The sequence below is a fragment of the Gouania willdenowi genome, chromosome 17 (genome assembly GCF_900634775.1).
Source record: "Gouania willdenowi chromosome 17, fGouWil2.1, whole genome shotgun sequence".
NCBI classification, from domain to species: Eukaryota; Metazoa; Chordata; class Actinopteri; order Blenniiformes; family Gobiesocidae; genus Gouania; species Gouania willdenowi.
The window spans coordinates 27,439,391-27,467,378 of record NC_041060.1 but is presented as its reverse complement, the minus strand read 5'-3'; the positions used below and the strand labels follow the sequence as shown (position 1 = coordinate 27,467,378).

Genomic DNA, 27,988 nt, shown 5'->3' with positions numbered 1-27,988 from the left:
ACAAATTCTCCATAATTAATAATTAAATTATTACTTGATAAAATACTATATTTTCTTGTAATTTATTGAAACAGGATTGTTTTTTATGCTGTAGAGGCCATTTTGTCACACTTCTGACAATAGGAGACAATAATTAGTTTTTTGATTACTATTGAAGTAATCACATGAAGTTGCATACTATTAAAAAAATAACAATAATTAATCTTTAAATTACATTAATTGTTTTAAATTTGTAGATGAAGCCTTAGGGAACCAATGTTGGAGACACAGTTAAAGGTTTATGAGAGACCGCTGTTCCACAAGTGAAAAAGTATCTGAAATTATGGAGAGGGTACTACTGAGATGAAGAGGGGGTACTCATGATTTGACCAAAATGCAAATGGAACAAAAAGATTGGGAACCACTGCTTTAGTCCAGTGTGTCTCAAATGGGGGTACGCATCACAGGAGGTACTTGAGAGTAGGGGTGTCCGATTCAATATCGATATCGGTCCGATATCAGCCTGAAAACAAATATAGGATTCAAATTTCCAAATTTGTATTTTTTTTTTTTTTGCAATTAATTTTTTTTTAATCATATTTATTAAATAGTAGATTACTGTAGATATTATGTTGAAGGTTAAAATATATGTTACCAATTGGTTAATAATAATGGGTCAGTTTTTCTCATACCTACTGTTGCTCACTATTGTTCTCTGTTTGAGTGACATCACTTTATCAAGCCTTTTCTAACATTCCACACTACAAAATAAGTATTTATTATTCATTAAAAAAAAAAGAAAAGTAATAAAAGTATGTATGATTCATTCTGATATCGGATCAATATCGGTATCATATCAGAAAAAGTTGTATAGGGACATCCCTACTTGAAAGACTGGAACATTAACAATGAAAGCAGTAAAAATATGGGGGGTTTATAAATATTTATTTTTAGTTAAAAATGATAATCATAATAATGATGATGGAAATGATCTTGATTAAAACATGAATAAAAAAAACAAGAGTCAGATGACCAGAAATGATTAAAACTATAGAAATAAATTTATTAATGAGACTCTAAATACTGTTTAATTCCACTTAATTACAAGTTAGATTTTTTAAATATGCGTTATCACTCATTAATTTCATCGTTTTGCACTATCGTTTTTTTTTTTTTAATTCTGAGCAAAATGCTGTCGTTGGTGTGAAAAGGGAGGATATAGGATTCAGAAATAAGGGAAAGGAGATACTGCTTTGGCAAAAAAAGTTTGGGAACCGCTCATTTAGATGAGTCTCCTGAGTATTATAGTTTTGTGCATTCTGTAATAATCTTGTAATATTAGCTGTCATTAACTCGTTCAGTGCCAGCCATTTTCAGATGTTCTACCCCCCTCAGTGCCAGCATTTTGACTGATTTTAAAGACACACAGAATATTTTCTACTATGACTATCTGAAATCTGACACCAGATTCTGAAAGATTGAAGCCTCTACTTTCATAAAAAAAAAAAAAAAAAATTTGTTTCTGGCTCGTTTCGTTCTTTTGTAATAAGCTGTTGAATAGAGCAAGTTTTACACAAATAATTCAGTTTCAGAGCAAAAGCTGATAAAAAAGCCTTTTTGTTAAAAAAAAAAAAAAAAAAAAACCCTGTCAGTGACTTTAAAGCTATTTTATTTTTTTTGCTTTAGTGACAACTCTAACATCTGTTTCCTTATATAAAATAAAATAAAAAAAAAAACACTGAGACCGGGCTTTTGATGGCAAAATTATTATTATTTTGCTATCTGGTTCAGAGTTGAGTTAATTTCTTACTGTATTTTGGTGTTCCTCCAAGTTTCTCTCCTGTCAGTCTGCACACACATAACTTCCTCTTCCTCCCGGACATGCAGAGTGTCACTGCGTTTTTTTTTATTGTTTTTATTTCACCATCGCCACATTATCCATGAGTTCCACACATGCTCTGGTCGAGTGTGCGCTGCTAAGAACGTCAACTCTCGTTCGTAGCGCCATTTTCTGTCTCATAAACTCCTTTCCTCCTCTCCCTCTTAGCTCTGCTGAGCATGATGATCTCTCATCCAAAGGTGCGCTGCTACCTCCTACGTGTCACGTATTATTTTGCTATCTGGCGCACAGGCTGGGGTTATTTTGTACCTTCTTCATCACCATCACCTGCCATCTTCAGGGCACAGTTTTGTTCACCACAACACCCCACAGCTTAGATTTTGATGAGGGACCTCCGCCAGGGTGTTTTCTAGTAATCACCGTGAAAAAGCGCAAATAACGAGTATCTCGTCAATGCTCTGAGTGGCAATGGCACTGATAACCAACATTAACAGTGTGATTAAACTATTGCTGATTATTTCCTTTAATCTGAGCTCTTTGTGATTCAGGCTGTTCCCGTTGCTGCTTTGGTCTCCGTCGAGTCCACATGGTTTGGCCGGTCTGCTGATCCTCCTTGTTGGCGCTGCTTTGACATCCCTGCTGCACAGGCTGAGGACCAAAGACACGATGGGGCTGTGGGAAGTGCGACGCAGGTCCCCGCCCCCACCACAAAGAGACCACATTGTACAAAGCCAAGAGGAGGAAAAGTTACCATCATCATCCAAACTTCAATCGCACTGACATTTTACTGAAACTGCTGATCATTACCAGGCGTGCCTCATCTTCACTCTGTTATTATGTCTGGAACAACGTCGGAGAGCAGGGCACCAGTAAAGCCTGTGGGACTCACTGGGCCTCATCCTGTCCCAGTGGTGTTCAAAGAGCAGACAAGGAATCAGATGCGTAACAGACTACAGGCCTTCCCAGAGATTCATACTGATGGTTAGTGCGTGCACAGTTATGGTGTGAATATAATTGTAATTTTAAAAATCTATTGCTGTCAGTAATCATAATTAAATTGTAATTTAGTTTAGATAATTGACTTTGTAATTGTAATTATCATGGAAATGAGATTAAAAACTTGTCAATTATTAATTTAAGGCAAAACTGAGGAACCATGTTACAGTTCTATGTACAGTTCTACACATATGTAGTTAACAACTATTAAAATATGTTTAATATCAAGCTTTCCCACATTTTACCATTTAAAAACATAAAAAAATCTAGTGGTATTCTGACACAAAAAAGGCTCAGACACCCACACTATAAATATTAAAACCTATATTTTCATTGATCAGGAAGCCTCTAAAGGTAACCAATAGATAAGGAAGAAATTAGATGATACAATACAATACAAACTAATGCTAGATTATGACCAGCCCCGTGGCTGCACACAGTGTTCTACAAATTCACTTTTCTCAAACTTTTATCATGGCAAAGCCAGCAAAAAAAAATAGCAGCGAAGACCTTTGTCTGAGGAATGAAGGCAGCTCCATGCAGTGACAGCTCAGCAGCAACACACAGCAATCACACACACTGTTGTCGCGACGACAGTGTGCGTGTTGCGCAACAGGCACGCCAGCGCTCCATCATGCAGCGCACACACAAATATCCATCCATTCATCCATCCATCTTCAGAGCCACTTCGTCAGCACACAAACACATCACACACACACATCCACACTCTCTCAGTATCACTCCCACATCATTCATTTATTTTACTTGTCTCTCTTCCTCATACTGTTCACATGGTCACATGGGACTATATGTGTGAAAGCACCCTTAGTGTCACTGTGTATTAGCATTTTTTCAGTGATCAGTTGTTACCGTCTGGGAGAGCAAAGGTGCGCATGTAGCTGTGGGTGGGGCAGGTGGCGGGGGTGTGGGTATGTCACGACAGTGACATAACAAATAGCGACCCCACAGTGGAGCGCTAAGCACAAGTTACTTAGTTCTGCTTTAACTTTCTGAGGATAAAAAAATATTGTAATTTATTTGTAATTGGAAAAATGCTGGTCACTGTAATAGTAATGAGTTGTAATTGAACATAGGTAATTGAAAATGTAATTGTAACTGAAAAATGTAATTGAGCCCCAACCCTGGTGTGTGTATCTGTAAAGTAGATTATGACTTGGTTTATGTTTTTGTTTAGCTGTGCTGATGCTGGATGACGACACCCTGCTCAGTGTTCCTGACATCATCTTTGCTTTCTCTGTCTGGAAGGTAACTGATCTATGGCTACGTTCACACTGCAAGCCTTAATGCTCAGTTCTGATTTTTTTTTAGGCCGTTCACATTACCATTTAAATGTGACCTGTATCAGATTCCAGTGTGAACGGGTTATGGTTCCAAACTGACCCGCATGTGCGTTTTCGCATTTGTCTCAAAGTTTTTGTGCAGTTGGAGAATGAAGGAGCAGGTGCAGAGGAGGATGACGAAAAAGGAAAAGATAGGAAAATATTTCGTTTTGGCTTTTTGCAGTGCTGATAGGCTTTTACACATAGAGCAGTTATGGTATGAACCTTCAAACTTTGCCACATATGAAAGTGGTCTAAATCTGTTATGGGTCAGATTTGAGCGTTTCCCACTGCTTTTAAACAATCAGATCTGGTCACTTGGCCCCCAAACATCAGATTTTGGGCCCCTTTGCCTGCAGTGTGAATGCAGCCTATGAGATCTTGAACTATATAGTTATTTAAACACTGTATTCTTCTACTCACAAAATATTTTGATTTCAGCAATTCTCAGATCAGATTGTTGGATTTGTGCCTCGAAAACATGTTTCATCTCCAAAAGGCGTGTACAGCTATGCAGCTTTGAACTGCAGGACCCAGAAACTGCAGGAGGAGATAAGTACGTTCCTTTTTCTTCTGTCATGATGAAGCATTTTTCTGTGTTTCATTTAGTTTCTCCCATTAAAACATCAGATCTTTCCTGTGTACTTCACTTCCTGCAGATACTCCATGGTTTTGATTGGGTGCCGCCTTCCTTCCATCGTCGATTCCTGCAGCTCTTTCAGGACCAACCTGGAGCAGTGCACGACTTAATCGATCAAACACAAAACTGTGACGACATTGCCGTGAACTTCGCGTGGCGCTGGACTTAAAGAAGCGACACAGGGAAAGAGCAATGTGCCTCCCCTCAGAGTCTTTGTCAAACCAGTGGACCTCCGTAACCTGGAGAAGGACGCCAGCAGTGGATACCAGGGCATGTGGCACCCGCCCTGAGCACCTCCTCCAGAGGTCCTACTGTCTGAACAGGCTGACCAACATCTAGGGCTCCATGCCGCTCTGCTTCTCCAACCTCATGCTCTCCCAGTTCGGTTTCCCCAGCTACGCCAACCACAAGAGCAGAGGCTAAGGACGTCCCGGTGCACAGACTAATGTATAGTAGATCATTTCACCATGGCTATAATGACATATATGAAGTTTGTGATTCTTGTGATACATGGACAGCAGACTTTCTCTTTTATGACAGATATTCTGTGTATGTGACTGATCATTTATCTGACTGGATGAGTTGACAAGTTTAAGCGATCGATGCATTTGATCCAGGGATTAATGCATTATTTCGTTTAGTTTTGTTCTGTTTTGAAATACCTAAATTAAGCGAAAACAATGGAATATTTTAAGTATTAGAAGTTGGTTGGCCAGTATCATATGGAATGTGAAATGATACATCTTTAATATTATTGTAATTGCACTATGAAACTGCACCAGAGATAAAAACATCTTTATTTGTATTTTGTCATCTGTCATGTAATCTGCTAAACAAATGTTTGTGTTAATAGTTTAGTTCCTGTTTAGAGCACTCAACAGTAATTCCAGTTTCTCCGTGCTGGTGAAGCCTTAAAGAGGTAGTGGAAAAAAACAAACAAATCCATCTTTCAGCAGATATGAAACCTTAATACAAAGTTTGGCTGTAAATTCACACTTCTGCTTAGATTCAAAGTCGCTCATTGTGTTTAATTAAGAACAGACTTTGGATGTTTAGTTAGTAATATTTGTTGGAAACCCAGTAACCGATCCTCCATCCCAGTGGATAAAACGGTCCTTATGTAATGTGTGGAAAACTGGATTCCAGTTGTTTGCCAACAAAGTTTTTCTATCAGTCTCATTGTGGTCCAGGACCCCCTCTGGGCCTTTTGAACGAAAGTCATGCCACATCTTCACAAGTGGTTCCCTCTTCCTCCAAATGAGTTTGTGTCCATAGGCCACGTACCAACTGTGGAGAAAAAAAAGATAAAAAATAAAACGAGACAATGGGCTTGTGGTAAACTAAGGATCTTGGAGCCCCAAATCCTTCAAATCAGGGCCTACAGCAGTGTTTGTACATGAATCATTTGTTAAATCATTTTCTTTAGACTTTTATCCTTCAATCTATCAAATATGAATCATAATAAGGTTTTCATGGGTGTAACCCCCCATTCTCAACCCTACCACCTTTCCTTATTTAAAAGAAAACCTTCAAACTGTCCAATAGTTTAGGAATAATTACCAGAAAGTATTGTTTCAATAAAGAAAGAACATACCAGACAGGCTTTACAAGAACAACTTTACCGGATTATACGTTAGGGCAGTGTTTCTCAATAGGGGGTACGTGATAGAAAGTGGAAAATTAACAAATAAAGTGTCAGTCTTGGTCACACCAAGGCGTGAAATGCCCGGAAACGATAAAAATATATCTATTCACCCCCATGTGGGGGGGTCGCCTGAAATTTCTGAGAAATTAAAATACATTTTTGAAATGTTTTAATTATTCTTTTTTTTATTTTATTACAACTGTATTTCTATACTTTCACTTTGTGAACTACAAATCTAGTTAAACTAAAATGCAGTTCAAAAAAACTAATCTGAGCTCAAACATGATAAAAAATTAACTCTATATAAAAATGTCTTTGGGTTCGCCAGAATATCTTAAAATCAAAATGGGGTCACGATCCAAAACAGGATGGGAACCCCTGCACTGAATACAGTTTATTTCCACTTATTTATAAAATAAGATTTTTTAAAATGTTGTGTTATCACTTGTTCATTCCATCATTATGCTCTATAGATGTTTTTTAAATAGTTTTCCAAGCAAAATGTTGTCGTTGAACAAAGGTGGTACTTGGATTCAGAAATAAGAGAAAGGGGGAACTTGAGCCAAAAACGTTTGACAAACACTGCACTAGGGTGACCACGGTCTGAGTTTACCTCAGTACGGAGGTATGTACCCGTACTGGATTAGCCATGCACAGAGATAGATAAACTATTCCTTTTCATATTGAGTTTTATTTTAATCATGTTTTTTTGGAGAATAAACTATTTCTATTGGTATTGAGATTGCTGCATGAGACACTACGCTTGCCATGGGAAATTAGTGAAAGGAAGAATAAATTCTTAAAAAGTAAAGTGTATTCCAACATGTGCTTTATTTTTATCCTAACAGAACATGTGTAATAATAAAAAACTATCAAAAAATTTATGTTTTTTAATTTATTCCATGCAGACAATACATTTGTTGTACAAACAATACATGTAATAATAATAAAAAAAACTGCATAGAATAAATTATAAAACATATATTTTTTCATACAAACACATTGCTTTGAAATTTAATTTTCAATCTCAGCATGGCGGAAGTAGCAAAAATTCATTTTCCGGTAGTGCGCATGCTCATAATCAATCTCAGGTAAACAGACCATCACACCGGATTTTACAAACTTATCAAAATGTCCAGGTTTCCCAGGGACCCTGAACGCATCTAGGGAACATGTTAATTTAAATGACTGTAACTCTGCTGATATTTGCTCTATCTGAGAAATTCAAGCAGTTTCTAAATTTAAGGAGCCACTGGGAGAAACTTAGCCTCTAAGGTCTTTACAATACATTTTCCATCATCTGGTTTACACCTCATCATCTCCCATCAGACAGAATAAAGCTCAGAGCCAGCATGGGACCATGTGATGCAAACTTTCACAGCTATTTACTATAGAAAAGTATATTTAAAGTAATGATTATTATGTGATTAACTCACACTCCAAAGAGAGCACCGCCGAGATGAGCTGCGTGGTCAAACAGCCGCCATCCCAGTACAAGCCCTGCTGTATCCATGGCAACAAGCGCTTTCAGAACCTAAACACAAGGACACACAATTCCCTTTTTTGTTTTAGCACTTACGTCCACCAGGAAAGACTCTCTCTTTATGTTCTCTGCATTCAGATTAGGGCTGAACAATTTAGGAAAATAATCTAATTGCGATTTTTTTCCCTCAGTATTGCAATTTAATATGCAATTATTTTTTTTAAAGGGCCTCTTGTCATGTATTTTTCAATGAACACACGCAATAAATCAATCTTTTTCATAATAAACAATTTCAGATTTATTTAAACTTTAAATAGATATAAAATATAAATTTTAAAGCACAGATTACAACAATAAAGCAAACAAATCTGTGGCTTCACCTCTAACTCCATAGCTAACTAACTTCTGGACTGCACTTCTTAAACACTCTGAACTTAACAGGACAAGAAAAAGAAGAAGAAAAAAAATATTGCAGCCTTTGCGAAAATCACGTTTTATATCGCGATATCGCAAATGCAATTAATCGTTCAGCCTTAATTCAGATATGCATGCAAATGCATTCACTCATTCATAAACCTGTTCTTTTTTTTAAGAGTGAAAAATAAATGCTAAAAGCTGTAACAGAAAAAAGTCTCCCTCCCAAACAATAGAGCAAACACAGCACAAAGTGTGGATTACTTACACTTCCTGCTGTCAGAGTGACCATGGGAAGAAAGATTATACCCAGTTTAGCATCTGGCACCTTCGTACAGACGGCTGCAAGAACTGCCATGACAGCACCTGACTGCATCATAAGGTCACAGGTGAACATGGACTCCAGTTCCAACAAGGAAAAGAATGATAGCAAAAAAAAAAAAAAAAAAGAGAAAATATACATACAGCTCCTAATGATGGATAGAAACGGCCAGTAGCTGTTTTACAGATGTAACTGACCATGGTGGAAATCACACCTGGAATCAAACAGGTCACAATGTCATACTGGCTTTACTGCATCCAAAGAGGTTTGGGACTGGGAGAGATTGTAGGCTCAATCAGAGGCCTTTCACTTTGTCTACAACTCGGGTACAAATCTTTAAGTACGAAGACACCTGTGGTCAATTCAAATACAAATATGGTAATGGTTTGTCATTCATTTTTACCATTCAATTTATATTAACTAACTTTTCACTGAAGATCACATAGCCATAACAAATCCTGTTTTCTAAGCTCCTACATGGCTTTTTCCAGACTGAAGTAGGACCTTTAGTGCTTACAAATAATGTGAAATTTTGGAAATATATGATGCTGAGTGACAATAAATCATGTTTTAAATAAATAAATCTGTAGTCTGCCCAAAAAAAACTAGAGATTGACATCAAATATAAAGCCAATTATTAGGGATGTCCCGATACAACTTTTTCACTTCCGATATTATACCGATATTTCAGCCTTGCGTATCTGCCGATACCGATATTGATCCGATACGATATCAGCACAAATCATACATACTTTTATTACTTATTTTGTTGTGTGGAAGTGGCGTGTGTGGACAATGACGGAGGGAGAGACTTGGAGGACGGCCAAAATACAGTAAGAAATCCATACAACTCTGACCCAGATAGCATAATAATAATAATAATAATAATAATAATAATAATAATAATAATAATAAAGAGTGTGACGATATCTCGATATGGCGATATATCACAATATTTTTTCGCACGATCGATATGCTCGCGCCAAGTATCGATTTAAGATTTATTTTATTATTTTCAAAACCTTTTTTGCTTTTTCACTAAAATGTACAGGTAGGTCTTCATAGAAATGTTGTCACTGTTTGTTGAATGAACCAATGTATTGTTTACTGGAATATTACACTATAATGGTGTCACTGGTAAGAAAGACCCTATTTTTTGTTTACAGAAAGCACTATTGGAGATACTTATTTGTTTACATTGGTATGTTGACACTTATTTACAGAAATGTCACTGTTCATAGGACACTTTTTCAATTTATTGTCTTTCAGAGATATAAAACCTATTTTTTTTTCTTGTTATGTCATAGATTATGAAAGATTGATTTGTGACTAATATATCAATAATCGCAGTATCGTCATATCGTGTATTGTATCGTGAGGTTCCCACCCCTAATAATAATGTTACCATCAAAAGCCTGGTCAGTGTTGTTTTTGTAGTTTTATAGACAGAAGCTAATGTTGAGGTGTTGCTAAAGCAAAAAAACAAAACAAAAAAAGCTTCAAAGTCACTAATAGGCCGTTTTTTCTCAGCCTTTTGTCACAAACTGGTGATTTGTGTGAAACTTCACTCTATCCAACTGTTGATTACGGAAGAACAAAACAAGCTAAAAACAAAATAATTTTTTCTGATGAAGGTAGAGAGTCTAATGTTTCAGAATCTGGTGTCAGATTGTCATAGTACAAAATATTCTGTGGGTCTTATGAAAGTCTTATTTAATAATCCCTTTAAGGGGCAGAAATATGAGAATTTTATTCTTCTTACTGCTCCTTACAATCATGGAAATGTTTCATTTGGACTATGATATTATTTGATGTATTAATCTATGTTGCTTTGCATTTTCATGAAAGGAACAAATAAATAAATATATACATTTGAAAGTGCTTCTCATAGAAAAATTATATTTGAAAAAACCCATGAGGTTAGAGTTTGTGGGACTCACCTGCAGACATGTAGACGGCCAAAAAACTGTTGTTTTCCTAATAGAGAAACGATTCCGGAAGAGAATGTCCATAGGACATACATGTTGGCCACCATGTGGATTACTGAGTAGTGGCTGAAGCAGGACAGAACCATGGGGATACATTGTGTCTCTGATGAAGTAGGAAGTAACAGAAGAAGAAGAAAAAGTATTAATGAGGCTTTTTTTAAAGCTTTGTGTTCATTGGCCATGTTTACATCGGAGCTTTAATTCCTCTTTAAAGCAGAATAAAAGTTCATTCCTCTTTAACCTGACCTTGTAAACACACAACTCCTAAAGCTAATTTAATTCAAAATTAAACCTAAATCTGCATTAAGTGACTGGTTTATTCTGATTTTAATTCCAAATTAGATCATTCCTCTTTCTTGTAAACACCTAACTTGGTTAAAGCCACTTTAAGTTCATTCGTATCGTTTTGCGTGACTTGCGGCGATGACGCACTGGTGACAACATAATCCAAGATGGCGGCGCCCTGACTCGAACCGAGACTATTTAATAAGAGCCTTAAAAGACATGGATATAATGAAAAGAGTGGATGGACGGAGGCATAAACATGCAAACTTTCACACGGACACACACGGATTTATTAAAGACACACAGACCTCGGTGAACGTGATAAACTGAAGAGGCTTCACCGGGCGGCAGGCACTAGGACCCGGAGGCGGAGTAAATGCGTCCCCGTACTGCATGTACAGACTGTAATATCACCAGTTTATCTTTTTCCCAGTTGTTAGAGCTACTGTCTTTACCAGGGAGATAATATTTATTCCTGGTGATTATTTTCCAGACTTTTACCAGTGATTAGTTCCTATCTCCTTCCGCTCCGTGGTCTAAACTAAAACCATGTGTTATTGTCGAGCTGTTGCTTCAAAACTACAATCAAAATAGAAGTGAAAACAGTTCTCATGTGTGGTCGTCTGTGTTATAGCCGACAATAAAAGGTTTGTTGTGTGTTTATCCTGATAGACGTGATCTGTCACGTTCGCCCCCTGTCCAATCAGAGCCTTCCCAACCCCCAGACCTAAAGCAGAATTATCTAAATCCAAATAAACTGGTTTTCCATGTAAACCTCAGTTTGAGAACTACTATTTCCATGTAAACACAAAGCAGAACACTTCAATTCCGAATGATTTAATTCGGAATAACTAATTCCGAATAAAAAAAAAAAACATCATGTAACCATGGCCAGTGTCCAAACAGAATGAGGGAGAACTCACTGGCAGCTGGGTTGGATGTGAAATATCTAATCATCATCCTCTGCATCGAAGGGATCCGCCAGCAACACAAGACTGCGACATTGACCGCGATAATGCCTAGAAAAACAGTGTCAACACAAGCTGAAACATTAAAGATCATAACTGAATGAATAGCTGAGGAATGAACGAGTTACCAGTGACGGTCTTCTGTCCTTCTGTGAGGCTGCTCCAGAAGTCATCCACTACAGACACCAGGAGGATGAGCTGTCGCTGGAAGCTGGACAGCTGGTTCCACCATTTATGCCAGTAAGCCATGTCCTGGGAGCCCTTTTGATGAATGGAAGCATCTCATTAAACCATAAAAACAATCTGACAGTACCAGAAGAGCCTGGTTTAAATATACCTCACCTGTCCAACATTCTCCTGCCTTTCTTCATCTTTGGCAGTCTGAACTTTGGACTTGAGGCTTTCGTACTGAAGAATGGCGGCTGTACCAAAGGAGCAGCCTGTAAACTGACATGGAGTCAGACAAAGACCTACGCCATCACCAGGGTGAGAATAAAAGTAAAAACAGGAGGCCTACCCCCACTGTGAACATCAGTGGCCTGAGAAGTGATGGCCTGGGAACCTTGGGGATAGGTGGGGGCCCCGAGGTGCTCGTCTCAGAGGAAGCGCTGTTTGGTTCCTGGGTGGAATTGCTTTTCTTTGTCTCCGTTCTCTTGGCTTCTCGACGGAAGCCACATCTCTGCTGGTTGCAGACGTTGAGTCTGTCAAAAGGCAATAAAAGCCATTAAAGGTCACTTGAGACAAAGCTGTATGAACTAGTAGGGCTGCACAATTCATCACATTTTTGGGCTCTGCTGCATCAGACACTCAACCATTAGTCAACGCGGGTAGCTTTGTGTCATTTAGTGGATTGATGAGAGCTGTGAGCTGTAATTGTTTCCAATGAGTTGCATTTCGTGATAGCACTGTAATCGTGTATTTAATCAGTCAACACGTAGAACATTTTAAATTCTTCAGTTAATTTCTTTTTTGTTTTTGGATAATTTTTTATTTAAAGCTTCATTTTGCACTGTAAACCTTTGTTTTTTCAAAAGTAGTGCAAAAGAAATACAGATGTTTCCCTAACATGATAAATAATTGTGATAATAATCGTGATTACAATATGGATCAAAATAATTGTGAATGTAATTTTGGCCATAATCGTGTAGCTCTAGTAGGTACAGTAGGTAGAGCTCATTCAAGCACATTTCAAAAAGAGTCACACTTCATAAGTTTGATACATTACGCTGTCATTATGTGTCATTAGCATAAATAAGGTGTCATTAGGGCTGTCATCAAGTGTAATTAGCTAAAATATGACACCTTTGGAGCTATGTTAGCATTTTTTAGGTTATGTGGAGTTAGGTAGGTTAGGGTCAGGGTTGGGGTCAGTTCTAATTGTAATTGGAAATTCTAGAAAAAATTAGATTTTTTTTTCTGAGATAAAGCTATCATAAGACTCATCAAATATGATGAGCACACTTAAACTGGAGCAAAAATCCAGTAAGGCATAAAAATAAAAATAAAAAGAAGAAAAACACCCACATTTCAGAGATAATGCTACATAGTAAGGCATAAAAATGTATTTTTTAAAAAATAATTTTTTTACTGTTGATACCATTATATTATTCAAAGGGGAAAAAAATGATCAATGAGTATACTGACAGAAAAAAGGCTCAGACACCCACACCAAGAGATGAGAAACACATTGAATGATAGATAATATTGTTTAGTGTATTTTACAGCTGATTTAAAACATGGGAGACAACTGACCCGTTACCATGGTGCTATCAGATGCTAACAGAAAGCTAACAGGTTACTGATTTCAGCCTCAGTAATTGTGATTAATTGAATTTGAATTTTAGTAATTGAGAACGTAATTATAACGAATTATGTGGGCGACCGTGGATCAGGTGGTAGTGGGTCGTCTTCTGATTGAGAGGTTGGGGATTCGATCCCAGTACCTGACTATGTGTCGAAGTGTCCTTGGGCAAGACACTGAACCCTAAGTTGCTCCCAGTGGTCGACTAGCGCCTTGCATGGCAGTCCTGTCCCACTGGTGTGTGAATGTGAGAGTGATTGGTGAATGCACTGATATGTAAAGTGCTTTGAGACTGCTTCAGTGTGGGGATAAAGTGCTATAGAAAATCTAGTCCATTTATCATTTACTGTTTATAATTGACTTTCAGGGGGGAAAATATAACTGAAATTTGATTGTAATTGGAAAAAATATGCCTGTCACCGTAATCATAATTGAGTTGCAATTTAATTATAATTGAAAAATGTAATTAAGCCCAACCCAGGTTTAGGGGTTAGGATAATGAAGGACACTTAATGATGCTTTTATGCCTACACTGAAGTAACCCAAAGCGCTTTACAATATCAACTCATTCATCCATTCACACGACTGCAAGATGCTGGTCAACCACTGGGAGCAACTTTGACACGTAGACAGGTATATATAGACTGGGATTGAACTTACAACCTCATGATCAGAAGACGAGCCCTCGACCACCAGCGTTACGTCAACTTAATACCTTAATGTATAAAACCTGAAATGACTCAGACAGTTCAGTAAAGGTATGAGATAATAAACTAATGTTAGTAAAACTAATAGTGGATATTTGAATGTTAAAGTTAAAGCTGTGAATTAAAATGTGCTAATCATTGAGGTAAGGTCAGCCAATAAATCAATCCATCTTCTAGAGCTCAACCAATATGGGAATTTTAGGGCCGATACCAATACTGGGGTTCTAAAAAGCTGATATATCGACCGATACCCGATATATCGGCCAATATATTAAAGGCTGTTGCTATTGGTCCGGACCCAAACCTCAGACAATCCTGACTATAGTTCCGGCACTTTCCTGTGCGCATGCGTCCGCATGTAAGCCGAACGCCGTAGTTCCGTTACTGCCGGACATGTGTCCTTCTAGATATAGTTTGGTCACTTTTATTTAACCCTAACCCAGGAAATACCCTAAAATTTTTCTTTTGTTTTCGTATATATATTATTAAAAGTTAAATTTGTCATGTTAAATATGTTAAAATGAAAAAACATATATATATATATATATATATATGTAAGAAGTGGGATTCGAACCCACATCAGCAGAACAAAACGTCCTTAAGTCTCGCGCCTCAGACTGAGACGGAACTGCGCACGCACACAGGAAGTGCCAAAACAATAGTCGGACTTGTCTGAGGTCCAGGTCCAGAACTATTGACAATGTCTATATTAAATGACAACATTGATCATGACATATACAGGATATCTACTGTACGTGAACACACATTCTTATAATACCCCCAAATATGATTCAAGACAGAAGCAAAACATTCATGAATTAAAAAAAGTCACTTTAATGAGTAACACTGTCAACATAAGAACTGTAAAACCACTGATGAACACTAAAAGGAAAACTTGTGCAAACTGTAAGTGTGGTATAAAAATGAATACATCAGTATTATTGTGCGATATTGACTGATGTCGATTAATCGGTGAAGGATAAAATCGGCCAACTCTACCATCTTCTCTACCGATGATGGGAGATAATCCCAGTAGATTTAGGATAAATCCTAATCCCAAACCTCTGAGGGTGTGTTGTATGTCAATGAGACTTCTTTTTTTCACTGTATGACACATGTTTTTTGGGGGGACCGCAGACCATATTTTGGACAAATCACCTCCAACTGCGTTCTAGTTAAAAACCATGATACGTATTGAAAAAGCCAGAACACACTACAGTGTGTTAATAAAACAAGATACAAACACACTATAGATAATTAACAGAAGCATCCTGAACGTAATTCACATAGATGTGAGTCAATGACAGTAGAACAGTTAGATAAGCATACGGAGCTCGTGGACACCCACACACACAAGGTCCTAGTGTCCGTTCCGTTTGTACCGAGGTTGGTTTCTGCGCTGAGTTTGTCCTTCTCACCTGGAGCTCCGTGAGGTGCATTTTGCGATCGAATGAATTGTGTTTTGGCCCATTCCAGTACGCCTCCTCTCCACGCCATGTTTGTGATGACCTCTGAAGCCCCGCCCACTGCCAGGTTAAAGCTCATGCTACGTTCACGGACCCTCGGACTCTTTTTTACAGCCACATTTCGGCACAAATGCTTTTATCAAATATAGTTTACATTACATTCTATTTTTTTCTCCCATCAGTCATGGACGGTTACTTTTTTCTGGAAACATTCTAGAAGCAATTTGTAAAAAAAAAAAAAAAAAAAAAGTAAGGAAAAAAAAAAAAAAAAGGAAATCGATTTTTAAATGATTTTAAAATATTAAAATATGACGTGTGTAAAAAAAAAAGTCAGTGCTCATTATTTGTGATAGTTTGTTGTCATATTGTTTATAAAGATTATTATTACCAGTGCATGTGCTACATCTTCGTTAGGCCACTTCACTGCCCTCTAGCGGCCAAAGCATGGAAGATAATAAGTTACATAATAAGGAAATAAAGTTTCGAAATGGAACAATTTATAAAAATTCTATCTACCTAAAATGTAAAAAATAAATAAATAAAATAGAACACACAGATGGTTGTGAAATCTCTAAAATAAGCTGTTACTCTTGGAAGCAAATAATACATTTTAGCAATAAAATATGCAGTGTGTTAATACTCCCGCTATGTTTTAAGTGCTTTTGAAAAGACAAAAAAAAAAAAAAAAATCAAATAGATAATAATGTCTAGGTATGATAATTTGCTAAAAACAAACAAATAAATAAAACAACAACAACAGTGGTCACTGACAGCCTCCTACTGTCCCACATTCAGTATCATTGTCTCATTAAAGTTGCTTGTCAGGCTGTATTATCTTGACTTGTTTTTTCCCCTGCATGTTACATGAGGACACAAGATATTCAGAAAAAAAGTAACAAAAGGAACATCTCTTGATGGGGAGGAAATGAAATGTGTTTATTAAAAACAAAGCAAATGTGCTCAGCATTATTGGTGACATTGAGAGGTTCTCTTGGCATCTGGACAAGCTTTACAAACTTTCCACAGACTCACAACTCCAGAAATAGGTGGACAAGTTGGAATGGACAGTGAGCAGCGCTGCACTGCAGTGTCTGCAGAATGAGGCTCCACTATGCTGCAATATCTGCTCTACTGCACTGGTTTTGTTTATCGAAGCATAAAAACATTTTAGAGGTGAAAGTAACAAATTATAAGTACTCAAGTTACTGTAACTCAGTTGCTTTAATAGGTACTTGTACTTTTTCCCTCAGTAATTTTACCTGTACTTATGTACATTAAAAAAGCAAAGTATTAAGTTACATTTCTACACCCTGAGTAAATAATTTTTTTATGATTACTTTTTTTAAATTTCCATTTCATAAACTGCTGACCTCAGGTTGAAGATGATCCATATATGTTCTTAGTCGTGCCATTTCTGATCAATACCCAGCCACTTTTTTTGGTTCAGGTTGTGATTTCTACCTATTGATCTGTTACCCATGTGGCACATTTGGCATGGCGCTGTTTTACTTAGAGCCCGAGAATTAGTCTATTTTGAATCAAATTCATTGGCGTTATTTTATCTAAAAAAAAAAAATTTTTTTTTTAAAAATTGTAAATTTTGGCAAACCTTTTATTTCATGGAAATACCTTTGTGGAAAAAAAATTAAGTTCCAATTGTGCAAGATTTGGTGTCTTCTTTTTTAAGTTTATACATGAAATGTTTACTGTGTGCAAGGGAACCGTGGCAAGATTTATTACCAAAAATAAAAGTGTGGGTTGAAGGTAACAAGTAACTTTTCCTTTGAGTACTATTTCATTGAGCTACATTTTTACTTGCACTTGAGTACAATTTCCATCAAGCAACAGTACTTCTACTTGAGTAGGATCTATCTTTACACCTCTGAAACATATAACGTCAAAAATCTCAGTAATGAACGAGTGGAAACTATAACTAAGAAAACTAAAGAAAGCTAGTACACTAAAGAGTAATTTATCCTAGCTGAAGCACAATTTCACTCCAGCAGGTAAATGATGCAATCATACAGAGGAAAGGGGTTGGGCGATACAATAAGCAAAGAAAGAGGAGCAATATACCTGTGACATTGTGGACCAAGGACAGTCAGATGATATCCTTTGGGTCCAGGTGTGTAGCAGAGAGGACACAGATGTATGAGAGCAGTTAAGAGGAGGACATATAAAGAGAGAAGGAGGGAATGAACCAAGGAGAAAGAGGAATATTTTGAATAAAAGGGTGACATTTATAAATAGTTTAGTGAGCGGTGAACTGCTTTGGTCTTTAATCAACAGCACAAACAATAATGCAGACCGACACATACACATTCATCTCTCTTTGGGCCCGTGTGGAGGACTTTTGGTTCTCTTCTGATCAATGAAGTTCATTTTCCCAGCAGAGGTGTCCTCTTTCAGGTCTTCTCATTGATTCGCTGTGAGCTGACGCCAGCCAAGGATTTGCTTGTCACCAGCAATTGCCTGAGCCACGTGACAGGAAGTGTGTGACACCTGAAACAGAAGCAAGTGGTCGACTCGTCTGTGCAGGATGAGCAATCAGCTGTCCTTAAAGGAACGATGATATCCTCCTGTGCTGTGATTTGGGTCAATAGGCAGACGTACAGCATGATGCTGGATGTTATTCGGCCTTGAAGCTTGAGTTTCAGCACACAATGTAATACCAGCACCCCATTCTTTTTATATGGTCACAGGAAACAGGAGCTGTTGTCATAGCGCCCCATCAGAGTGCTGAGACATCACTTTCTGCAGACACTGATCAATGTGCCAGTTAGATGCCATGCTCCACCCCCCACCACCACATCCTGCTTTTATTTTAAACCTCTGTGGTCATTTGATTACTGTGTAGCCACCTGCAGCTAATTAACAGACCTAAATGCACTCCCAAAGACAAGGGCCAACTATAGCTGATCAGCTATACCATTTAATTATCCATATTTAATCAATTAAAAACTTTCTTAAACGTTCTATATTTTTTGGAATGTTTAAAGTACAATAGAGGCACCTGTGTGAACAGCACCCTTTCATACGCATCCATAATGTTGCAGTTTGAATACAGAACATTTGTTGGTTCTTGAGATCAAGGGTTCTCAACCTTGAGGTCAGGACCCAATTTGAGGTTGCGAGATACTGGGAGTGGGTTGCCAGATGCCTTCAAGAAACTAAGAACATTTTCAATTTTTGCTTATTTCTTTTACCCTTTTTCTGCAACTTCTCCAAACTTGCCACATTTCAACCTTTTTTCATCTCTTTTTTTTTAGCCATATTTTTGATCCTTTTAATGTATTTTGCTACGTTACTCCTATTTCTGTCACTTCTCCATCAAATTTAAATGCCTTTTCTAAAAAAAAAAAAAATCCACTTTCAAGAAATTTTAAGCACTTTTAAACCCTTTCCACCACTTTTCCCACCTAATTGTTGTCACTTTTAACCTCTTTTGACCATATTTTTTACTTATTCAACCACATTCATGATTTGTCATGCCCAATTTTTCACAGTTTAAACAAATTATTCCTACTAATTGTTCTAATAATAATAATAATATTGTTCTAATATTGACAATTCTTTTTACCACTTTTTCTGTCTTTTTTTGGCCACTGTAATTTGCAATTTTTAACCAATTTCTGTGGTTTTTAAACTCACACCTTTTCCACCATTTTTTTTACTACTTTTTTTATTTCTGATTAAAACAAGGATTTACATCTTGACTATACACTACAGTGCAAATAATAATAAACTTCCTGGATGACAGCAAATATTATTCAAATAAATAAATGTGGTCATCACAGATTCATATAACAATGACCATCATTTTGCTGACTTTATGGATGGGCCCCAAAAATCATTCTCCTTTATTTCTCCTTATAGATGGCCCAGTCTCCACATGACTGTTCTTCAATGCTCATGTCTGTGTTCGACCACCTTCAGCTACAGTGGGCGTCCCTGGTCTCTGGATCCTTTATTTTGGGGGTTGCGACCTGAAAAGTTTGAGAACCACAGCTCTAGATCTTTCTGTATTAGTCTTTGTGGCTGCTAAACACTGTATCCAACAGAAATGCAGGCTCACAACGGCATCACATGCTGACAATACAAGTATCGATTACAAATGCTCATAAAATATTAATGTTTCTCTGCAAAATATCATTTTGCAGAGTTAGTGATGCTGTGTCACAGCGAGAAGGTCATAGGTTCAAATGTAGGCCTAAGCTTTTCTTCAGGGTGTGTTCGTTCTTCCTGAGTGTGAAGGCCCTCTGGGGAAAGCAATAGACACTGAAAAAAAAAATGTGATCAATGAAATAATTAAAAAAAAATTTTTATTATGATTAATAGAGAGGATAGAAACAGATTGAAGAGTCGAGGATTAGATCAGACATTTGATTGAAACTACTGCAGATTCTGACCGACCTAACTTGGGTATATGCAAAAACATCAACATGTAAGGGGTCTGTTGGAAGGCTCATTTAGAGAGACAGGGAAGGGCGGTTTAGGGAATGGTTCCGAAGGGTTGCAAGGAAACAAACTGCAAGCTCTAAAATAGATTTGTTAACATTTTATGCTTTATAGACATTGTTTGGCACAAATGTCAACAACAGACTGTGGTTCATGAACATCTGTCAACTGAAGACTCACCTGAGGTCAAGTCTCGTGACAATACACACATGTTCAATGACAATGTTAGGATTTATTTAAATTGGATGTTTTTAAGTTTTTGGGTTTAGTTAGTGAGACATTTACCAAAGAAGCATTTTGCATCAATGAGTCCCTGCCTTTCTTTTCCAGCATGGGGCCTCAGATCCTGCTCCAGTTTAGCAGGGGACTAAGAAATACAGGTTGAATCCTTCATTAGTGATGCTATCAACGAGTAAATCTTGGTATACTTACTGATATTCATTAAGATATTTTGTCGTAGTATTTAACATAATGTAATTCATTGCTTGCATAAGTGTTTCTCCCTATAGGTTTTTTACTAGGCCCCATTAGCCCCAAGGGGCCCTTACATCAACCTGTTTGTATCTCCAATGTCCTCTAAAAAATGTAGGATATCAGTATATAAAAAAACTGCTGTCACAAGTTGTGACGAATGTGGTAACTAACTTGATACCACCGGTGATATATATTGTGACATTTTAATATTGCAATATTTTGAAGCACAATATATTGTTCCACCCTTAGTCCTGACATAAAGAAAAAGGTGATATCAGAAAAGTTTGGTCAAAATGAGTTAGTTTAGATTTAGTTAATAACTTATTCAACAATGTATTAAAGGGGACATATCATGCTAAATCCACTTCTTTAGCCCTTAAATGCATTTTGATGTATATTGAGATTGTTTAGAAGCACAGAAAAGTTCAAATTAATCTCTTCAGGTGCTCCGTTGATATCTTTATATTCTGTTTTGGTCATATTTTTCAATCTGTTTCGATTTTTCGATTCTCTATTACGTTTTTTGAACAATAACGTCAGCGGAACTGCCAAATTAAGACATCAACTCCAGGCCCAACACTTCGAGCAATCCGCCATTTTTATTTCTCGCTTTTATTTCGTAGTCCAAGCTCCAGGATGCAGAAGTTACGAGAGGATAAGTCAAAATGTTGGGTTGTTGGATGTAGTAACCCACACGCTTCATTACACCGTCTCCCAGCATCAGAACCTTTTCGAAGTGCTTGGTTGAGTTTTATTTTCACGGAAATGTACCCACATCTGTGGGTAAAGTCATTTTTGTGTAAGCGAAGCACTTCAAGGATGACTGCTTCAGCAACCTCCGCCAGTATAAAGAAGGATTTGCCGAAAGACTTTGTCTGATTGAGGGTTCAATTCTTTCTATCTTTGGAGACGACGAACAGAGCACTTTGGTAAGCTGTAAATAACGCTAAAAAGTGTGATGATAAGACGTCCCTGTCATTGTTTTGTTAGCATTAGCAGTTGCACCGTCTTCATATGTTAGCGCTGTGTGCTCGTTTTAGATCCTTGATGATATGGCCTACGTGGTTTAATTTAAGTCTAAAGTTTTCATTAGTCATTTCATTTTGCCGTTTTTTGTCTTTGAAAAGACTGTATTAAAATGCATTTCGTGACGTTAGCTTGGCGCTAGCGTTAGCTCGGTGCTTGTGTTAGCTCACTTGTTTGGGTTCTGCAGGTTCATCATCTTCATTTTCATCTCGCTCCGCTGGGTCCGACTCTGGCTGTAACATGTAAAGCTGGATGGACAAGTCTTCTGTTGTTGACATTGTGTAAATAACGTGTGAATAAACTTTTTCTGCGCCGCTACATAGCCGTATCTCTTCTATCAAACTACAAAAATGGCCGAGCAGGGTGAAGTTGAACCTGAAGAGGGGGCGGGGTATGGAGTGTCTCATTTGCATTTAAAGAGACCGCACCAAAACGAGTTGCTCTTAGAAGCACATTAGAAAAGGGGTAGAAAAGGGGCCTGTGGAGCTATAATAATGAGGAATTCAGACCCAAGCATTGCAGTTCCGCTTTATATAGACCACAACTGTATGATTTATATGTAAAAAGGAAGGATTTAAAACCATGATATGTCCCCTTTAAGTTTAATGTATAGGGCTAGGCCTATAATTAGAAGTGTGTTACTGCCTTTTACGATAAGAAAATAAACCATCCATCCATCCATTTTCTGACCCGCTTGTTCCTTTTTACAGGGTCGCGGGAAGAAAATAAACACTGGATATTTAGTACGCTATGAAAAGGCATGTTGTTAATTATTTTTTTGGACTATTATGGCATTTATCGCTAAACTCAGCTAAATTAATTCCTGTCTTCCTCTTGAATATTTTTAAGGTATACAGCAGTGCATTGGATTATTCAAAGAAACCACAAAATGTGTAACAATGACTTTGTGTAAAACCTTTTGTGTTTCCCTCAAAAATACAACTGTAACGATTTTATTTATTAGATATTGATCGGTTGATTTAATTTATTTTTTATGGTTAATTTATTTGTTTTTTGGGGTTTAAAACGTGATTGTGGTTTTATCTATTTTATACCAGGCAACAGACACTGTTACCCATTTCTTGTGTGCGAGTTTCTTATTTGATTTTATCATTTCTTATTTGATAATGTAAGATAGAGCTCATTTTGTTTTCCTCAGAATTTTACGAAAAAACAACTATAGAGCAAAATTATGGAATGCATGAGTGATAACACATTTTAAAGAATATCATGTAGTAAATAAGTGGATGAAACAGTTTCTGGGTTCTCCTGAATAGATTTATTTCTATAGTTTTTATTATTTCTGTTCCTCTCCCACCTGGCGTGGAACCAAGCCTGGAACTTGTATTTTCAGTTCATGTTCTAATCAAGATAATTTCCATCATCAATATTATGATTATCATTTTAAACTAAAAATATAGTTTATAAAATCCCATAGTGTTAATGCTTTCATTTGGTCTTCTTCCACTCACCCCCTGTAATGCCATCTTGTACCCCGAGGGCACACATACCCCATTTGAGAAACACTGCACTAGGCTACATGTTTTAAACTGTGTGAGAAATATGGAGAACATGCAAGCTCCACACGGAAAACATCAGGTACACCTGGAAGTCAAGGGCCACCCCTATGATAAGACATTTTGATAACACTTTATTTGAAGTATACATAAAGGCTGACATTACGCTGTCATTATTATGACATGACACCTGTCATTAGCATAAATAAGGTGTCAAGAAGGCTGTCATTAAGTGTCATTTGCTAAATTATGACACCTTTGGAGCCATGTTGACATGTTTTTGGTTAGGGGTTGGGGTTAGGGGTTAGTGTAACAAAGGGTTAGGGCTAGGGTAAATTTCCCTAGCAACCACCCCATTTAAAACAGTGCAAATGGTACGACCCTCATGTGCTTCGGCTGGCGCTGTGGCAGGTAGTCCGAACTATGGATGTGACAAGGAGCGGGAGATAGACAGCAGCAGGAAACCATGTCTCTCCTCAAGGAAAACCAGGTTGCCAAAAACGCAAGGAAAGAAAGGAGAGGGAGAAAAGGTGAAACGAGGGTAAGCAACAGAATCAGAATCAGAACCAGAATCAGAATCAACTTTATTGACCAAGAGTGTATGAATAGACATGAGGAATTTGTCTTGGTGACCTGTGCTCTCTCAGATAGTGTAACATTAAATAATAACAATCAACTAGAATAAAGAAAAATAAATTAAAAAAAAGAAGTATAAACATAAATATAAGAGTAGTTAGACTAATATGTGCAAACTAAATAAAACAACAAGATAATAATAATAATAATAATAATAATAATAATAATAATAATAATAATAATAATAATAATAATAATAATAATAACAATAATAATAATAATAATAATAATAATAATAATAATAATAATAATAATAATACAATAATAATAATAATAATAGTGCAGTAGTGCATTGATGAGTAGTGCAGGTGAACATTTAAATGAAATTATTATGTCCATGAACATTCTCAGTGACAGGTTGATCCAGGGCTGTTATGTTTAGTTCCAGGTTATTTCACAGAAACAGGTCTGACACTCAATGACTGTTTAGTGTTGATCAGAGTGACAGCCTGGGGGAAGAAACTGTTTTTATGGCGGGTTGTTTTGACGTACAGTGATTTGTAGCATCTGACGGAGGGGAGGAGTTTAAACAGATTGTGTGCAGGGTGTGAGGGGTCTGCAGTGATGTCACCTGCCCTTTTCCTGACCCTGGACAGGTATAAGTCTTGGATGGAGGGCAGATCAACACCAATGATCTTTTCTGCAGTCCTAATTATCCTTTGTAGTCTGTGTCTGTCTAGTTTGGTTGTAGATCCAAACCAGACAGTGATGGAGGTGCACAGAACAGACTGAATGATGGAGGTGTAGAACATGATCAGCAGCTCCTGGGGCAGGTTGAACTTCCTCAGCTGACGCAGGAAGTCCATCCTCTGCTGTGCCTTTTTCCTGGTTGTGTCTATGTGGGAGGTCCACTTTAGGTCCTGTGAGATTGTGGATCCCAGGAACCTGAAGGAGTCCACGGTAGCCAGTTTCACAGCATAATTAATTCTCAAGAGGAAAGCTTTAAAACACTCACATCTTTTTTAGGCAATATATTATTTTGATTGAAATAAACTACGTGCGCTCTTACACATTTAAATACTGGAGCATTCCGTTTGCACAACAAATCTTTGAAGATTACATTTTGCTGCCACCAAGTCTTAAGTAGGTGGCCAGAGTATCCCCATGATTCTAATCATTCTATATTTATACTTTTATGAAAGTGTCTATTTGTACGGTTGCCGTACGGACAACCCCCGGTGCCATTGGTATGGTTACACACCTTGAGTATTGGCCTATACGGATATCAATCTGATACGATATCAGCATGAATCATACATACTTTTATTACTTATTTTGTAGTGTGTAATGTTAGAAAAGTCTTGATCAAGTGATGTTACTCAAACAGAGAACAATAGTCAACAATTCAAGTTCACTTCAGTTATTTTTTACTGTCAGTATATGGTGGGAACCAGTGACGTGCCGTGAACACTAGGGTTGGGTAGGCACTTTGCAAATCGAGACCACCAATGACAATTTCATATGTTTCTGCTGGCAAGTGTTAATTAAATTCAAATCAATTTTATTTGTATAAAGCTATTTCCAACTAAGTCATCTCAATGTGCTTATCAAAACATAAAATTCATAATAAGAAAGAAAAAACCCAACAAGATCCACTTGAACAAGCATTTAGCCATCTAACAAAATCAACGTTGTAAAACACCATTAAAGAAAATGGTGGTATAAAATGGTGTAAAATACAAACAATTTTCTGACCTTACCTTTGCTGAAGGTCTGGTAACTCAGGTGTTGGTTTCCCATCTTTTAAAAGCTGTCGTTTTTCCTTCTTTATCATCTCTGGCGCTGTCATCCTGCCTGTAGTGTTATCGCACAAAATGCGGACACTTTCAAACTTTTAGGTACTGTAGGCTATTGGAAATGGAAAAATAAAGAATTTATAATTATATTATAATTAAAACAAATAATCAAAATATCAATTCACCCTTGGTTAGGCACTGCCTGCCTTGCCTACCCTGACGGCACGTCACTGGTGGCAACAACAGAGATCGGGGACAAAGACAACAAAAACTTATCAGAGCGCTTATATCAGAGATTTTCGATGCAGTTCCGATAAAATTCGATATTTGCTGTCTGGCTGATATCGGACCGATATCCGATATCAATGTCAGATCGGGACCAACATAAAGGCAACCGTACTGATAGCCACTGCCTTTTTTTTTTTTAGCTACTAAATTGTAGCAAAACTATGTCACAAGCACAACATTCAGCAAACTACTAAAATATAGTAGAAGAGATTTATAAAATACACACAATAGATATGGAGTCATTAGGTTATTGTGAAGAAAAAAGAATACTTTTCCATAATACTGCAAGAATACTAGTATAGTTTCTGGGCGAAAAAAAAAAAAGTGTACTTAACTTATAGTAGCGGCCCAGCAAGATGGTTTGTACCCAGGGCCCAAAATGTGGTGCTACGCCCTTTTTTTGGCATTGTAGATGAGACTTTGTAAATGAAATGAAAGTTGATGAAAAGTTGAACAGAACAACAAAATAACTGCAGGCTCAGCATATTGCATATTGCACAGTGCATGCCTTGCATCCCTCAGACCTGCATCCATCCCTCAGTCAGTACCACCTCTCTCTCTTCCTCCTCCTCCTCCTCCTCCTCTTCCTCCTCTTCCTCCTCCTCCTCCTCCTCCTCCTCCTCCTCCTCCTCCTCCTCCTCCTCCTCCTCCACTGGGAGTGAGCAGCAGAGCCTCCCCAAAAAGCTGACAGGGATCCTTGCGTTATCTACATTTTGTTGTATCCCTGTAAACACCCCTGTTTCTGCTCAGCGAGCTTTATCAGAGCCGTCCCAGGACAAACGCATCCTTCTGCAGACTCAACTTGTGCACCGCAGTGGGACATGGGGGATAAAAATGCCGGTAAGACACTCACTCATTATTCTTATTTATAAATCACATTTTGTGTTTGTTTGCATGCTGATTACGAGCTACTATGCAGTTGTAAAAAAAACAAACAAAAAAAAAAAACGCACTCAGCCATGGAGGTTCATTCACAAAATATTAAGACAAGTGAGAAGTTGAGGATGTTTGAGTGGATGAGCATCAGCAGCATCACTCCACTTCAACATTGTGTATATTGTAGACTGAACCAAACACACGCATGCATCTTTTCACTACTTTATATTAAAACCATCAGCAGTGCTGCAGTGCATGCACTAAACTGTCTCTGTATTCTAGCCTAGATTTGCTGCTTTATACCTGTGATCAGCAGATTAAAGTCAAACCTGCTGTCTGTTCACTTTTTATTACATTCAGATGCTGCTGCTCTGCTCTGGCATCAACAGTAACAAGGAAGTAGGGAAAATAATTCCTTTGCAATCTAGAACCCCCCCCCAACAAACCCATCTAATTTAATTATCTTTGTTGAATACTGTGCATTTCGCTCATGTATTCTGTAAACTAAAACTTTTTTTTTTAAACGGAGAACTCCCTCAAACCCATTTATTTTTTGAAAAGTAAAAACAATAAAATGATTTGTATTTATTTATTTATTTATTTATTTATGTAAAAAAAAAAAAAAAAAAGTTGATGACAATTCACAACACTCTAGTACCACGCATTGTTTCATAGTCTGAGTTAATGTTATAGACTTCCAAGCAGTTCAGTAACAGGTTATGAGTTTGGTCATTATTAGTGGTAATTAGTAATTATTTAGTAATTTAGTATGAGTTTAGTAATTATGCTTGTTTTTTTTATGTGAGCTATTTTCAAGGTAAAACACTGGTGTGTTAGGGTAGTGTAGGGTAGGCTAATAGTAATAGTAGTCACTCTTAAAACTAGTCTTTTAGTGTGCAAATAATCTTTAAAATGAAGCTATATCAATGAACAATATTGCCTTATTCTATATCATGTTTGATCTCGTTTTATCAATATATCTCTCAGACCAAAAATTATGCATTTTTCCTGATAAAATGTCATTTGTATCTTAAACATTTGTAGAGATTGTAACTAAATGTACCTGTTAGAAGTAGGTAGCACAATAAGACTGCTACGTGGTG

The 27,988-nt window shown here is 37.2% G+C and overlaps 3 protein-coding genes across 3 annotated transcripts in view; 2 read left to right on the top strand and 1 right to left on the bottom strand.

The window, feature by feature from the left end:
* The first annotated feature begins 427 nt into the window (after nucleotides 1-427).
* Nucleotides 428-6,090, top strand: extl2 (exostosin-like glycosyltransferase 2). Its single transcript, XM_028472085.1, is given in 13 exon segments — nucleotides 428-449; nucleotides 2,368-2,415; nucleotides 2,418-2,560; nucleotides 2,563-2,584; nucleotides 2,587-2,617; nucleotides 2,619-2,800; nucleotides 4,011-4,081; nucleotides 4,597-4,666; nucleotides 4,669-4,711; nucleotides 4,815-4,845; nucleotides 4,848-4,948; nucleotides 4,950-5,076; nucleotides 5,078-6,090. Coding segments are annotated over 13 exon segments (1,032 nt in total). The 3' UTR covers nucleotides 5,219-6,090.
* On the bottom strand, nucleotides 5,574-15,905 carry parla (presenilin associated, rhomboid-like a). Its single transcript, XM_028472279.1, is given in 12 exon segments — nucleotides 5,574-6,082; nucleotides 7,877-7,974; nucleotides 8,606-8,707; nucleotides 8,803-8,873; nucleotides 10,600-10,624; nucleotides 10,626-10,750; nucleotides 11,856-11,951; nucleotides 12,029-12,161; nucleotides 12,243-12,347; nucleotides 12,418-12,601; nucleotides 15,827-15,845; nucleotides 15,848-15,905. Coding segments are annotated over 12 exon segments (1,251 nt in total). The 3' UTR covers nucleotides 5,574-5,847.
* Nucleotides 15,906-26,693: 10,788 nt separating this feature from the next.
* Nucleotides 26,694-27,988, top strand: part of fgf12a (fibroblast growth factor 12a) — a 77,495-nt gene continuing 76,200 nt past the window's right edge. The window contains exon 1 of the mRNA XM_028472300.1: nucleotides 26,694-26,849. Within this exon, the coding sequence (XP_028328101.1) occupies nucleotides 26,831-26,849 (19 nt within the window). The 5' untranslated portion in view covers nucleotides 26,694-26,830. The remainder of the gene's footprint in view (nucleotides 26,850-27,988) is intronic.